The sequence below is a fragment of the Montipora capricornis genome, chromosome 10 (genome assembly GCF_036669925.1).
Source record: "Montipora capricornis isolate CH-2021 chromosome 10, ASM3666992v2, whole genome shotgun sequence".
Lineage (NCBI taxonomy): Eukaryota > Metazoa > Cnidaria > Anthozoa > Scleractinia > Acroporidae > Montipora > Montipora capricornis.
The window spans coordinates 67,044,903-67,058,102 of record NC_090892.1 but is presented as its reverse complement, the minus strand read 5'-3'; the positions used below and the strand labels follow the sequence as shown (position 1 = coordinate 67,058,102).

The 13,200-nt window shown below is 39.5% G+C and overlaps 1 protein-coding gene across 2 annotated transcripts in view; it reads left to right on the top strand.

Moving 5' to 3' along the window:
• LOC138019844 (uncharacterized) overlaps positions 1-13,200 on the top strand; it is a 290,417-nt gene that overhangs the window by 238,969 nt on the left and 38,248 nt on the right. The window contains exons 1-3 of one of the 2 annotated variants that reach the window (XM_068866781.1): positions 1,632-1,709; positions 1,872-2,482; positions 2,921-3,202. In XM_068866781.1, coding sequence (XP_068722882.1) covers positions 2,398-2,482; positions 2,921-3,202 — 367 coding nt within the window. In that variant the 5' untranslated portion in view covers positions 1,632-1,709; positions 1,872-2,397. Of the gene's footprint in view, positions 1-1,631; positions 1,710-1,871; positions 2,483-2,920; positions 3,203-13,200 lie in introns of those variants that run through there. The other variant, XM_068866780.1, reaches the window with a different exon arrangement.

Here is a 13,200-nt window from a genome sequence, read left to right as displayed (position 1 = left end):
AGGCTATTCAGAGCGTGGACTGACTTCACAGTTTCAAGAACATGCTCTTACCTTTTTCTGACCTCTCGACCACACTTGTCATAGGGCCTTACGTCGCTTGGATGGCTTAGTGTCAAAGAAAAGTTAGAGATTAATGACACTATAACAGTCCATAACTGCCTTAACAACTTGGCGCCTAAATATCTATGTATTGAGATTATCGTTAAGTAACGCACTCTGTAGATAATTTAAACATTCCTCTTTGTCGCTTGGCGACTGGACGGCGTCGCTTAGCCTATTTTGAATAAATTGAGCAATAATCTCGCATGATCTCGGGACTTAAACTAGTTTAGATATATTTAAACGCTGCCTTTTTTAGGAGTATTTAAGCGATTTGAGTTAGGTAATTTATTTATTATCATGATTTCATTTATTATATGGATGTAATTTGGCGTAACTCACAGTCACAAGGCGTAACTCACTGTCACAAAGGGTAACTCACCATCCCAAGAGGTAACTCACCATCACATGGCGTAACTGACCGTCACAAAGCGTAAATGACCGTCACAAGGGGTAACTCACCATCACATAGTGTAACTCACCGTCACAAGGCGTAACTCACCGTAATTTTTCACAGCAACACCTTTCACTTCATACGTTGGGCTCCTAAGTTCTCAGCGTTTAGCTCTGAGGGCCCCTTTAAAATTTTCTTCCGCAGCAGCCTTGGTGAAGAAACTACTGTTTTATTGATACTTCCCCTTTGTTATGTGTAGACTTAATAATGGAAATGCCATTTTGCATGGTTTACCTAGTAAGTACTTAATTCGAAGGTTGCAGTCTGTACAAAACTGTGAAGCTTGCCTGATAGTCATTACATGTAACATGGGGCTCTAAGTTTACACACATAACACCCCCACTTAAGGAGCTCAACTGGATACCAGTTGAGCAGTGCATAATTTAAGATATTATTAACAGTATTTAAGGCTTTAAATAATTTAGCTTCTATATATAATTTATATAAGTAGCTGAATAGAGCCTTATAGTTCCAGTCATAGTTTAAGGTGATGTAAAAAATTCTTGCTCGTTGTTCTTCAGGCTAATCTAAAAACCTATGGTGACAGGGCTTTATCTGTTGTTGCCCCAAGGCTTTGGAACACCCTTTCCCTTGAAATTAGGCTTAGCAGCTCAGTCAGTACTTAAAAAAAAAGACTTTAAGACCTACAGTATCTTTTTAAGTAGACATATGCCATAACTTCTATTATTGTTATTTTTTCTTTGAATTAGTCATTTGTTACTTATTTATATTTGGTTAATGAGTTTTTGAATTGCACAATAATTGTTAAGTGCCATAGAGCAGGCATTGGATATGATGCTGTATACAAGTAAATCTGTCTATTATATATTATTATGTTAGATATGTACAATCAGCCAAGAAATATTTCAAAATATGATCACTACTACCACCTGTTTCCTCCTTCGCCCACATTTGTCAGGCATTAAAGACTTTCTCTTCACAAAAGGGCAGAAAATTTAGTAGTGCTCATACTTGACTGATCTAAAAGTCTTAACCAATAAAATTGAAGCGAATTTATTTGTTCTTATACCAGTCACAATTGATAAAGGAAACTTACAATAATAAATATTATATTGGTAGGTAACATAAGGCCTAGTGATGGGACTATGACGATGAATCAGGAATGAATGGTTATGGCTGCTGCAGCATCAGGAAGGTAAAAATACATCATTTTTATTTTGTTGTACTTATCAAAAATAATCCAGCTTTGTGCAATAATTGAATGGCATTTTGCATAATCCCAGTGACATTTTTCGTTTTCCAGCTATTTGTTTTATCCTGTCTTAACCTAGCTCTCAAACATTTTCTTTCTTCTTAGGTTATTTCTTCATTGTGTTGGGGATAACGAAAAGCGGTGGCTGGTTTTTGGCATTGGGCTAAACAAGGTTCTTGTTTCCCAAGTGCGCTCCTTTCTTGAAAGAGAAATTCAAAAGGAATACTGTAACGTCAAAAGTAGTCATGGTATTGATACCCAGGCCACACCAACACGACTGACCCACTGGCCAAACTTACTGGCAAAGAAAGTGTTTTTGAAGTATGAGAACATTAATGGCAATGATGCACTACCCAAGGTACATGGAAAGTTCAATTACCCTGCCTTTGACTGCCGGGTCACATCTCATATCGACTTTGCTAAGTTATATGTGGAGAACTTCATGGCTAAGTTCAATGCCTTTGATGAACACTGTGATGCAACAGCTGTGCTTATCTTGCTTAGCAAGGTGCCAGTGTTTTCTGCTACTGTTCAGAGCGCTTCAAGTGATCTTCGACAATCCAGGAATTCTTGGGCCCATTGTGCTTTCAAGGATTGGGATACTGTGAAGTTCAGGTAGAGTTTTGATCAAATGGAAAAACTTGTGAATGCACTTGGTCTGCCAGTTGGTGATCAGGCCAAACTATTATCTGATCTGCAGGACTGGGAAAGTAAAGGTATTTATCTACCTGGTAATAATTTTGACTCTCTCTTGTATTCATGTCTGAGTTAGAAAAAAGTTTATTATAGGACCTAACATTTGGCAGTCGGTCCTTCTTGAAAGTGGGTAAAATACTTTATGTTACATGTAGCCCCAAGTGACTCAAAACTGGCCAGAAAAATTAATTGTTATATCCTAGATACTGGATGACCAAAAGAAACCTTGATTTCCCTCTGTGTAGGAAGATTAATGTTAACATCATGATGAAATCTGCATGTTGATTTTCTTACACTGAAAACAAGGTGTTGTGGCTTTCAAGATACATTTTCCTGATGAGTAACTTAATTTCCATATTTAGAGCTTTGTATGACAAGAATGTAAAAAATCTGTTATTCACTTCAGTCTTTAATCATTGTTGGCTTATGATGTGACAACTTATTACTTTCTACATTAGGTACCTTGCTGTGTATGAATGCCACTGTAGACCCTGCTTTGTTAAAGTTAGTGCAAGATCATGTGAATGCATTGAAGTCTGATGTAGACGAGATGAATTTTGATATGGAGAGTGAAAGGAAGTTAGTGGAGAAAGCACTGAAGAATTTTGATGAATTAGATGCACGAGTTTCTGGGTTGGAGCAAGGGTTTGGGCATCTCCAACAGGAGCAGAAATCGCTGAAATCGGATGTTGAAGATGTAAAACTTTTTGTTGAAAGAGTACAAGTACAGAGAAATTGGGGTAATTAGGAGAATGTGATAGAAAATGACTGTCAAAAGTAATTACTTGATCTCACTTCAGTTTATCAACCAATGAGAAGGAAAAGCAGGCACAACTTCCACGCGCGATTTTTCTGCACTTTGAGCAAGTTACATATAATTGCTACAAATTTGGATTGGTTCATTACGCTGTTTGCACCTGCTGTGATTGGTCAAAGTAATTACTTTCAATTCATTTGATATTTGTTTTATGACACTTGAGAACCGCTCTAATAATTATTTTGGCATTGGTATTTATTTAGTAGTAGTTGACTCAATGATTTGAAACTTCAAGGGAAATATTTGAAATGATTCAGGTTATGGGGACGTTATAGAACCCACACACTATTCGAGAAGAGTAGGGGATGAAGTTCCCGGTGTTGTGGCTGTCCTTTGTGAGTGTGTTCTTTCCAGCAGAAGTGGCCGGTTTGGTGTACAGTATGGGGCCCAGTTCTCGGCCACAAAAAACGTAAACTTGTATTTCTTACCTTGGAATAGCCGTAAGGACTTGAAATTTCAAACGACAACTAGCTTCAGCATTCAGTTTATACATGTAAAGCTATCGACTGCTCAACCCTGTTTTCACCCGAGTGGGCCCAGTTATCGGCCAGCGCGGCCCAGTTCTTGGCCACAAAAAAGTGCGCTCGATTCCTCAGAATGAACAACGCTTTATCACCAATTTTTGTTGTTCAAGTCACTAATAAGGCTTGTGTTTGATATTTCGACCACCTTCGGCTTCCATTGATACCAACCTCGTAGCTGAAGGAACTACCAGCGTTAAATAAAGTTACTTTACCTTTGTTAACTCGATCGCAAGAAAACAGCTTGCGAAAGATGCGCTTTATCGAGGAAGTGGCCACGGCTTCGACCGTTGAACTGAGCCTTACCGGGGTAGCAGACCGTAGTTTGTCAAAAACATTTTTTTAAAATTCCCCTGGGTCTCCCGACACGACTGTATTCTCTGAGAAACCAATAATTCAATTTCACTGGCTTCAATGGGTGCTTACCATTTAGGCAAAAAATCCGGGAATTTTGCTTTGAGGTCAAATGGAAAGGCAGTTTTCCGGAAAATCTTTTGGAAATTGTGGACAACCTCTAGAGGTATTCCCTTTTCTCCGTTTGGATTGGAATCGGGCAATTCCCTTACCATTTGCGAGAATCTTTCCATTTCCAGTCCCTTTCTCGCAAGATGGAGTAAAATAGGCAACCTCGTTCCCAGGGTTTCTCTTCTCTGCCTCCTAATGTCGTTGAGGAGAAACCCTGGTTCACTCTGGTCACGTGTCTCCCAAAAAGTGGGAGGTGACAAAAAAACAAACGAAGAGACGGGCAGCCAAGTCTTAAATTTGTCTTTCCTGAGCCCACTATAGAAGTAAAAAAAAATTGTCCAGGAAAAGTAAAACACATCTGTCAGGTGAAACAGTATCAACTGCGAGGGAAATGTCAAAGTCCGAGACACCGAAAAAGATTTACGCAGCTTCTAGTACCGTGGCAAGTTCCTGTAGGCTCTGCAAGTCTGTGGTAGATTCTGCTCACAGTAAAAATTTATTTGGAAAACCAAATCGTTCGTTGCTCGCTTCCGCGGAAGACATTTACGGCAGTTCTCTGCAGAAGAGTGAATTATTGCCTCATTTACTCTGTAGACCTTGTGAAAGGCGTCTTAACAACTTCAAAACGTTTAAGACACTGATTTCGGAAAGTCAGAGATCCTTAGAACGAGTTAAGAGATGCATTGAGGAGTCACCCTCCGCGCCTCGAACAACGAAGACTTCAAAAGCAGATTACGTTTCGGCGGGTTGCGTTTCGCGAAGTAGCCGGCGAGGACTCAATTTCCGTGAACAACGTTCCCTTGAAGGAGGAAGTCAGGTATTTATGAAGCAAATTTATGTTAGACACTCATAAGACTTTGAGATTTTCCCAGCTGATCGTTCCCAAGTATTGCGAACACGAATACATTTTTGGTCAACGCGCGTGTCATTTCATGAGATACACAAAATTGATTTCTTTGTTTTAAAGACCAGACTGTTTCCCATAAGTTGTCATTATAAACTACCTTGCAAGTTCAACGGACAACAAGAAGAAACTATCTGTTGGCCACATCTGTTCTTGAAGGAAATGACCCCTTTTAATTCCACATCCTTCCTTTGAATATCTTTTCACAGTTTCCAGACACAGAATTAACGCTTGAGGACAGTTTGATCGATATGATTCAACTTCGCTGTGAAATAGAGAGGGAGCTTTCTGAGGTTGCCCGAAGAGAAACAAATTCGGTTTTGCGGAAGAGAGGATACCCTGGTTTGAGTTCTTTCACGTTTGAAGATATCCTGTCAGAAATGCGATGTGTTTCTCCAACAGTGTTTACTATATTGTCGTGGATGATTCAACTTGATCTCAGCAACGGAAAGAACGCCGCATCGTTAGCACTAATCTATGGGATAATAATGTTTAAAAGATGTCGTGAAATGAGCCGTCTCCAGAGACTTAACACTGTGCTTTTCTGCGAGGGCAACGCTACCAAAGAGGTAATTGAATTCAGTTGGAAGCGATCTTTACCGGCAGAAAATTACAAGTCATCTGTTTTTTTTACCCATCATAATTCAATTAGTCTAGATCTTGTGATAAAATTGATTAAAAAGACAAACGCAACTAGATTCATTGTGACAACGTTTCGACATGAATTGAATGAATTGAATGAAGCATAACTTATAGTACAAGAACAATAGAACAATATATACAATAGTACGCTAACAAGTTTTAGTGTCATAAAGAAATGCGCATCGAAATTTGACTGCTTAATTCACGAGATGTTCTACATCAAAGAATTGAAACCATCACTTAATGTGCAGTCAGACTGTCAGGGCAAAACTATTTACTTAGAATTCACACATGTTGTTAGCGTACTATTGTATATATTATTCTATAGTGTTTTTTTTCTTTTCCTGTGCAAGCTTACCAATCTTGAATGGCACCTCGCTCTCAGATTATCCTGTCTTCTGTGAAATATCGGAGGTACATTAAAATACAATTAATCGTTGGTGACAATTAAGAACAATAAGGGGGGCACACCCTATGGCTGTTATTTACTTTTACAGACGCCTATATGTAGTAGTAGTGCTAGTAGTCTGATGAAGATTTCTTAACTTTATCTTTCCAAAGCTTCTTGAGAGATTCCACTGTTATGGTGTTACGCAGGGTGCAACTATGAAATACACCATACAACGACATTAGGAGGCAGAGAAGAGAAATCCTGGGAACGAGGTTGTAAAATATGCGGGATGGAATTCGGGGTAGTAAATGGTGAGCGCCATTCTCGTCCGGTTGGTCAATAAATTCGAAAAATCGCCTACCTTAATGCAACGATTAAATGGTAAGCACCCAGTAAGTCACGGAGGGTCTTGGGTTCAGCTCGGATTTTTCCGAGTTCACATTCGGCGATGCATAATATCTTTCATGTATTTCAATAAGTCCAGCGACAAAATATTCGGAGCACAATATCCTACGAGAACAAAGTATATACGCATGTTAGTTCCTTGAAGGCTTGATAAATACAGTTTCGATCGCGAACAGCCTACTGCGTACAAATTCCTATTAACTAATAAAAGCGGCATGAATGCGCAAAATTACCATGACTAACAAAGAATTTCGTTATTCTCCTAAGTTTGTACACTTAACAAATTGATGTTAGTTTTTCATGCGTCTGTCCCGTTATTGATCATGAATTTCGTCATAACATTGTCAAAGTATCGCCTGGTGGATCCGAAGACAACTTTGACGATGTTATGACGAAATTCATTGTCAATAACAGGACAGACGCATTAAAACTGACATCAATTTGTTTTTTGCAGTAACAAAGAGACAGAGGCGTCAAAATTAAGTCAAAACACGAGAAGAACGCGAGACAAAAACTTAAATTTTATTCAATCTGACGCGACCAAATTCATAACTTGCCTCGCTGTCTTTTTGGCTAATGGAAAAACGGGGACTTTCTATCGGTTAAAAAGTGACAGATCGACGTTTTACTGAATTTTTCATGAATTAAACTCTTCGAAATGCATAAATTATAAATTTATATGTCTGTCCGCTTATTGACAATAAAAATTTGCCAATGAGCGCGCGAGAATTTTGCAGTCATTGTAAAAATACTGCTTTCATTCTCGCTGGGCCTCTTAGCCATCTTTCAACGCTTTGCGGCTTCGCGAATGTGGTTTTGAAGTTTGTCAACAGAAAGGAGGCGTGACTGTGATTGGACGACTGAGTCAATCATGTCGGGAGGCCAAGAGGGCAATAAAAAAAATTTGTTGTTGACAAATTACGGTCTGTCACACCGGTAAGGCTCAGTTTGTCATCCAACTGTCGAAGCCGTGGCCACTTTAGCGTCAAGCGCATCTTTCGGGAGTTGTTTTCTTTCGATCGAGTGAACAAACTACCGCCTGAGGTCGCTCGCAGGCCTGTTATTGCGTTCATGGTGGGTTGAAAATGAAAGTTCAATCTGAGCCCCAATCTTTGTCAATTGAGAAACCGAGAAATTGAAAGATGACTCCAATCGCGTTGGATCTGAAAAAAAAAAAAACCACACGGGAAGGAAGCCGCCCACAATGGCAATAAGGTTAGGCTTTTTAATTGAGAATTTTTTGATATAATTGTCTTAAGCCTTTTATCGGAATTCCCAGACAAATCCTTACATTGTTTCCGCCAGGTAAGGGTACACCTTATATAACGTTGGTAATCCTCTACAGTGAGGGTATTCTCCCAGGAAGCCGACGGTGCCCTCAGTTTACCCCCTTCTTTCCATCAGTGCTCCGTTTTAAGGGTATTTAAAGCTACTTAAACTACACTGAAAGGAAAGAAGTCGAAACAAGGACGTGAGATCCGGGGATCGAACTCAAGACCTCTTGCACCAAGGCCAGGCCAAGCTTTCCCTCCCACTGAGCTTGAGGCGCGTGTGGTTTTTATTTTGTGGAAACACTGACCAGTTAATGCTCGTACCTTGTTGCATTTCTTGAAGGTTTATGCTAGTGTCCTACATCAGAGACATACTTTGTGTGAGAATCAAAACTTGTTCTTCACATTTGCATCTCTTGTATGTGTGTTGTAACAATTTATGCCCCTAAAGTCTTCTCCAAAAATAATCATTTACGTAAGGTTTTTGGCATTTTATGTTCATTCCTTTCCCCTTGTCCAAAAAAAGTGTTACTACTTAAAGTTGCTGTTAAACTGTGCAATTTTTGGTACAGCTTGTCTCGTAACGCCATTGCCAAAAAAGTTGCACGAAACATTGCACAATGTAACATACCTTACAACGGGCAAAAATCGTTGCAGAAAGTAAAACTGAGTTCTACTCTCCGCAACGGCTCTGGTAACGTTGCAAAGACATTTTCAAGCTTTGCGCAGCGTAATATATGTATAACTTGTGTCGCAACGGTTTGCAGCACCAACAAAAGAAAGTCATGTGATCATCGAAAACGAGACAAGTTGCAAGAAACGTTACTTAGTGTAACGCCCGTCAAGTAATGTGTTTTGCTGTGTGAGAACTTTCCTCGAAACAAAATTGCCAGAGAAGTTGCTAGAAAAATTGCACTGTGTGACAGCTCCAAAGGTTTCTGATCCATCTACTATGTTAAAAGAGCAGCTGTTTTTTTTTTAGAACCCAAGCAACTTTTGGAATATTCACTAGAACATATTTTTGGTGTTAAAGTTTGGAATTCACCAGATTTCTGTGGAAAACAATTATAAAAACTACTCTCAATAACATAAATTCAAGGATTTCTCCTCTGCTCTCTTTAACATTTCCACTGTTTTACAATGAACCACTGGCTCGCTTTGCTCTTTGTTGTGTGATGTCTGTAATTTTTAGCACTTGTTTATTATTTTTTTCAAATGCGTATCTAGTAGCCTAATAAATTTTAACCTTTTACCTAATCAAATTCCATATTCACATGTACCTTGATATTTTTTCGAGTCAATGTTTTACTTCTGTAAAGGCTTCCATTTTTTCGCTCATTTCTGGATATTTGTAATTAATAGTATTAGTAAAAGTAATGTTGTTGTTTTTGTTGTTAACCTAATGGCAGATTGTGTTGATTATTCTACAATAGATCCTGTACAACCAGAAGCAAGTTGTGCCAATGTTGTGTCAGCAGCTGGCAGAAGCAGCACGCACAGTCATTATGAGCATGGTAATTTATTCAGTGATAAAAATAACTGAAAGGAGGTGTCTGGAACTTGCTTAAGGAGGCTCGAAAGGGTTTTTCGTTTCTACAGTGTTTGTGAAACACTGTAGCAAAGGCACCAAAGAAAGATACCAAAGAAGGATTTTTCATAGTGTAGACAAACTATAAATATCTTTGCAACTCTATTGTTGTGTAATACTTTAAGGGCACTTATGACGTTATATCGGTTACCATGGCAACACGCCAGGTCCAAAAAAAGGGTCCTCTAAATTTCAGTTCTTTAAAATTATCTGAAAAACGAAGTCGGTGACCTATCGTTTTTATTTCTTTGTTAGAAATCCCCCTAAATTCTTTAACTTCTTAGAGAGTATGACAAAAAGTTATCCAGTAGAATTTAATATATATCGTTTTATAGTTCGCAGAAAATTGTACTAGATAACTTAACTTTTTTATTTGAAGTGCCATCGTGAATGATACTTGCATGCAAAAAATCAATATAGGTCACCGAGCAAAATTTCGAGATAAAGACCAATTTTTTTCCGCACGATTTATTTCCGGTTCGCGCGATTTTACGCCTATTTTCACTTTCGGTGTGTTGCGCTCGCTAACTTGATTTAAATTTGATTCATTCAACTGACGCGTGTTTCTTAGTTATGGCGTGTGTAGGTTACGCGCGTGCGCGCAGCTAAAAAGCCTTTCGAGGCTCCTAAGGTGGCTAAATACGAGATACAAAAACCCTTAACTTGGCGTGTCAACATTGTTTCGTTGCAAGTTTGGGTCGATGTTTCCCGTTTTTCACCTTGCATGATCATCTTGTCACGCAACAAAAACATTTGTTGCGGGTTGAAGAAAGTTGTTGCGAAAAGTAGAGCGCGGGTCTACTCTGAGCAGCAAATTTTGGTTTTGTTGCTCGTTTTTCACTGATCAAGCTCACAACTTATAGCGCAACAAATTTGCTCGTGTACTAGCACATCAACAAATCAGCGAGCTGCATTTCTTCAACCTCCGACAAATGTTTTTGTTGCGCGACAAGGTGATCATGCAAGGTGAAAAACGGGAAACATCGACCCAAACTTGCAACGAAACAATAGGGCCGTTTATACGAGAGAAAATAAGTCGCGGCCAGATAACTCTGGCCGCGGCTTACGTAAGCCGCGAACACCCCGTATAAATGGTACGAAATCTACGTTCACGGCTTTCTCAAGCCGTGGCTTATCCTGGCCGGGAAGTTAATACTCGTATAAATAGTTCCTTTCGCGGCTTAAGTAAGCCGCGGCCAGAGTTAGCCGCGGCTTATTTACTCTCGTATAACGGCCCTAATGTTGACGCGACAAGTAGAGGGTTTTCGTATCTCGTATTTCGCCGCCTTAAGATGATTGTGTTACACCCCCATTACGGTTGAAAAATATGTAATGAGTGAGAGAATTTCGTGACGTCCTATTGAGATAGAGGTGGATTTTTGGGAGCGGATAGATGGCCTGTTGTTACAACTTTGTTCTGAATAACTTGTATCTTGTGTTGGAAAGTACGATCAGGGTATATCATCAGAGAAGTTTAGAAACCTGTCCTTTGTGCCTCAGCCTCATCTTTTTGAGACGAGAGCACTTATTAATTAGAGTAATAACATAAGTACAATACAAGTATAAGTTTTGGTTTGTGATATCGCGCAAGCGCGTGTTCGGAACAGGAAACTGTAATCTTGAGTACGCTATTACGTCTGGACAGGATTTATCGTCATTGCTGTTAGTTTATGAAACGTTACTTCCACCAGCAAAAAAGATATAGAATCAAGGAGGTCTCTGAAAATTTTGGATAAACAGTTGAAAGAAAAAGAAAATGGCACTAGGTGTGCTTTTCTCATTGCATAAATTTTGTTTTCTTTATATAGTTCCTTGTAGCATTACGTTTTCTAATGCAAAGGACCCGGCATCACTAAGTCTTGTTCATTTTACTCGGATCATTATTTTCACAGCAAACAGATGTTCGGTCCCACCATGTTTTCCTTCGTTGTTTGTTTCAGAGATCGCAGATTGTGAATCAGACATCAGATTCTTTGCCGAGCGTCACGATCCAGACACAAGAAATTGGCTGTTTGATGATTTCAACAAGTGGTTCAGTGATCCTGGTGACTCCAGAGCTTATGTTCTCCTAGGTGATGCAGGAGTCGGCAAGAGTGTGATTGCTGGAGCCCTGGCGCAGCGCATGAAGAAGCATTTAGGTGCTGCCTACTTTTGCCGTCACTATGATGACACAAGAAATGATCCCAGGTATCTTCTTGGGACTTTGGCGAGTCAACTCTGTAAATGTAATAGTCACTACAATAATATTGTGGGTGGGATAGATGGTGTAATCACGATGTTACACAATAATAAATTAGGAGTTCAGGAACTTTTTACAAAACTGTTAGAAGAACCACTAGCTAAGTGCTCACATTTAAAAGAACGAAAATTAGTTATTATTGATGCCCTAGATGAGACAGAGTACGAGTCCAGGGAAGATTTCCTTTTCCTTATAAAGGAACGTTTCCCGCGTCTTCCTCATTGGCTTTTGTTCTTTATCACCAGTCGCCCTGAAGACAAAATACGGGAAAGATTGGAGAGATACAATCCCTGTGTTAGGATGTGCGCAGGCGATAGTGAACAGCATGGTATTTATCAGCAACACGAGGGAGATCTACGGCGATTTTTTGAGAATGGTGTCGATTTATCGCTTCTCCAATTCACCGTGGAAGAAATGACAAAATCTTGCAATGGATTGTTCTTGCATGCATTTTACCTTAGGAAAAAACTCAACGATCTCGCAAAAAAAGGTAAGATGGATTACACGCTGAGTGACCTTCTTGTCGACGATGTTGAAGATTTCTTTCGGGACAATTTTCAACGAGTGTTTAGTAGAGTAGGTAAAGATCTCTACGAGAAGTTGATCGGATGTATCCTAGCTGCTCCATATCCCCTTCCTGTCTCGTTTATTCCCTTGGTTCTGCTACAAGAAAAATCGAGTCTTGATGAGCAGGAAGTAATTGATGCTGTTATGCAATTTGCTTGGAATCAAACTTCCAATGATACTGTCACCTTTCTACACAAACTGATTCCAACTTGGTTGACAAAAATTCCAACGGACAGAGAAGACCAAAGAAACACCAAAAGGAAAGATTGTCCTCACTTGCTGATAGACAAGAGGAAGGCAGAGAAGTACTTGGCAAGGTTTCTCGCTAAAATGCTGTCTGCTATAGTCGACCGACCTCCATCAGCATTGTCATTTATAAAGGTGGATGTGCAAAAGTATGTTTTTCGCTTTGCCATTCGATTTTTGTGTCAGTATGGTGACCAGGAATCAGTAGGAATTGTTTTTAGGTGTTTGAAAAGTTTCCATTTCTTGGAGAAAAGAATCGAAAGTGGAAAAATTGGTATCTACCACCTGGTAGAAGATTTAAAGTTTGCTTCATGCTGCCGCACATTCGAGGACTTACACGAGAAGAATATTCTCCGTGAGATCTCCAACGCTCTTGAGAGCAATGTTCATATTCTTTTGGATTGCCCTCACCTTTTAATTTCCTGTCTTCGAAGTGGATCAAAAGTCTTGCAAGAAACCGGTTTAATTCCCAAACTCTCGGGCCCGTGGTTAGAGTGGAGTGCTTTTGACGGGGAAAGCATTACTTTTCTCTCAGGCTTTAACGTTTTTGCGACAGCTTCTGATCAAAGGACGGTAGCGGCCTCAAAGGGTCGCTCTATTGTTTTTGTTGATGCATCTCGTTTAACGATCGTGAGTGGTCCTTTTGAGGTAAGCCAAAGTACAATAGAAGAAATCAAGCATT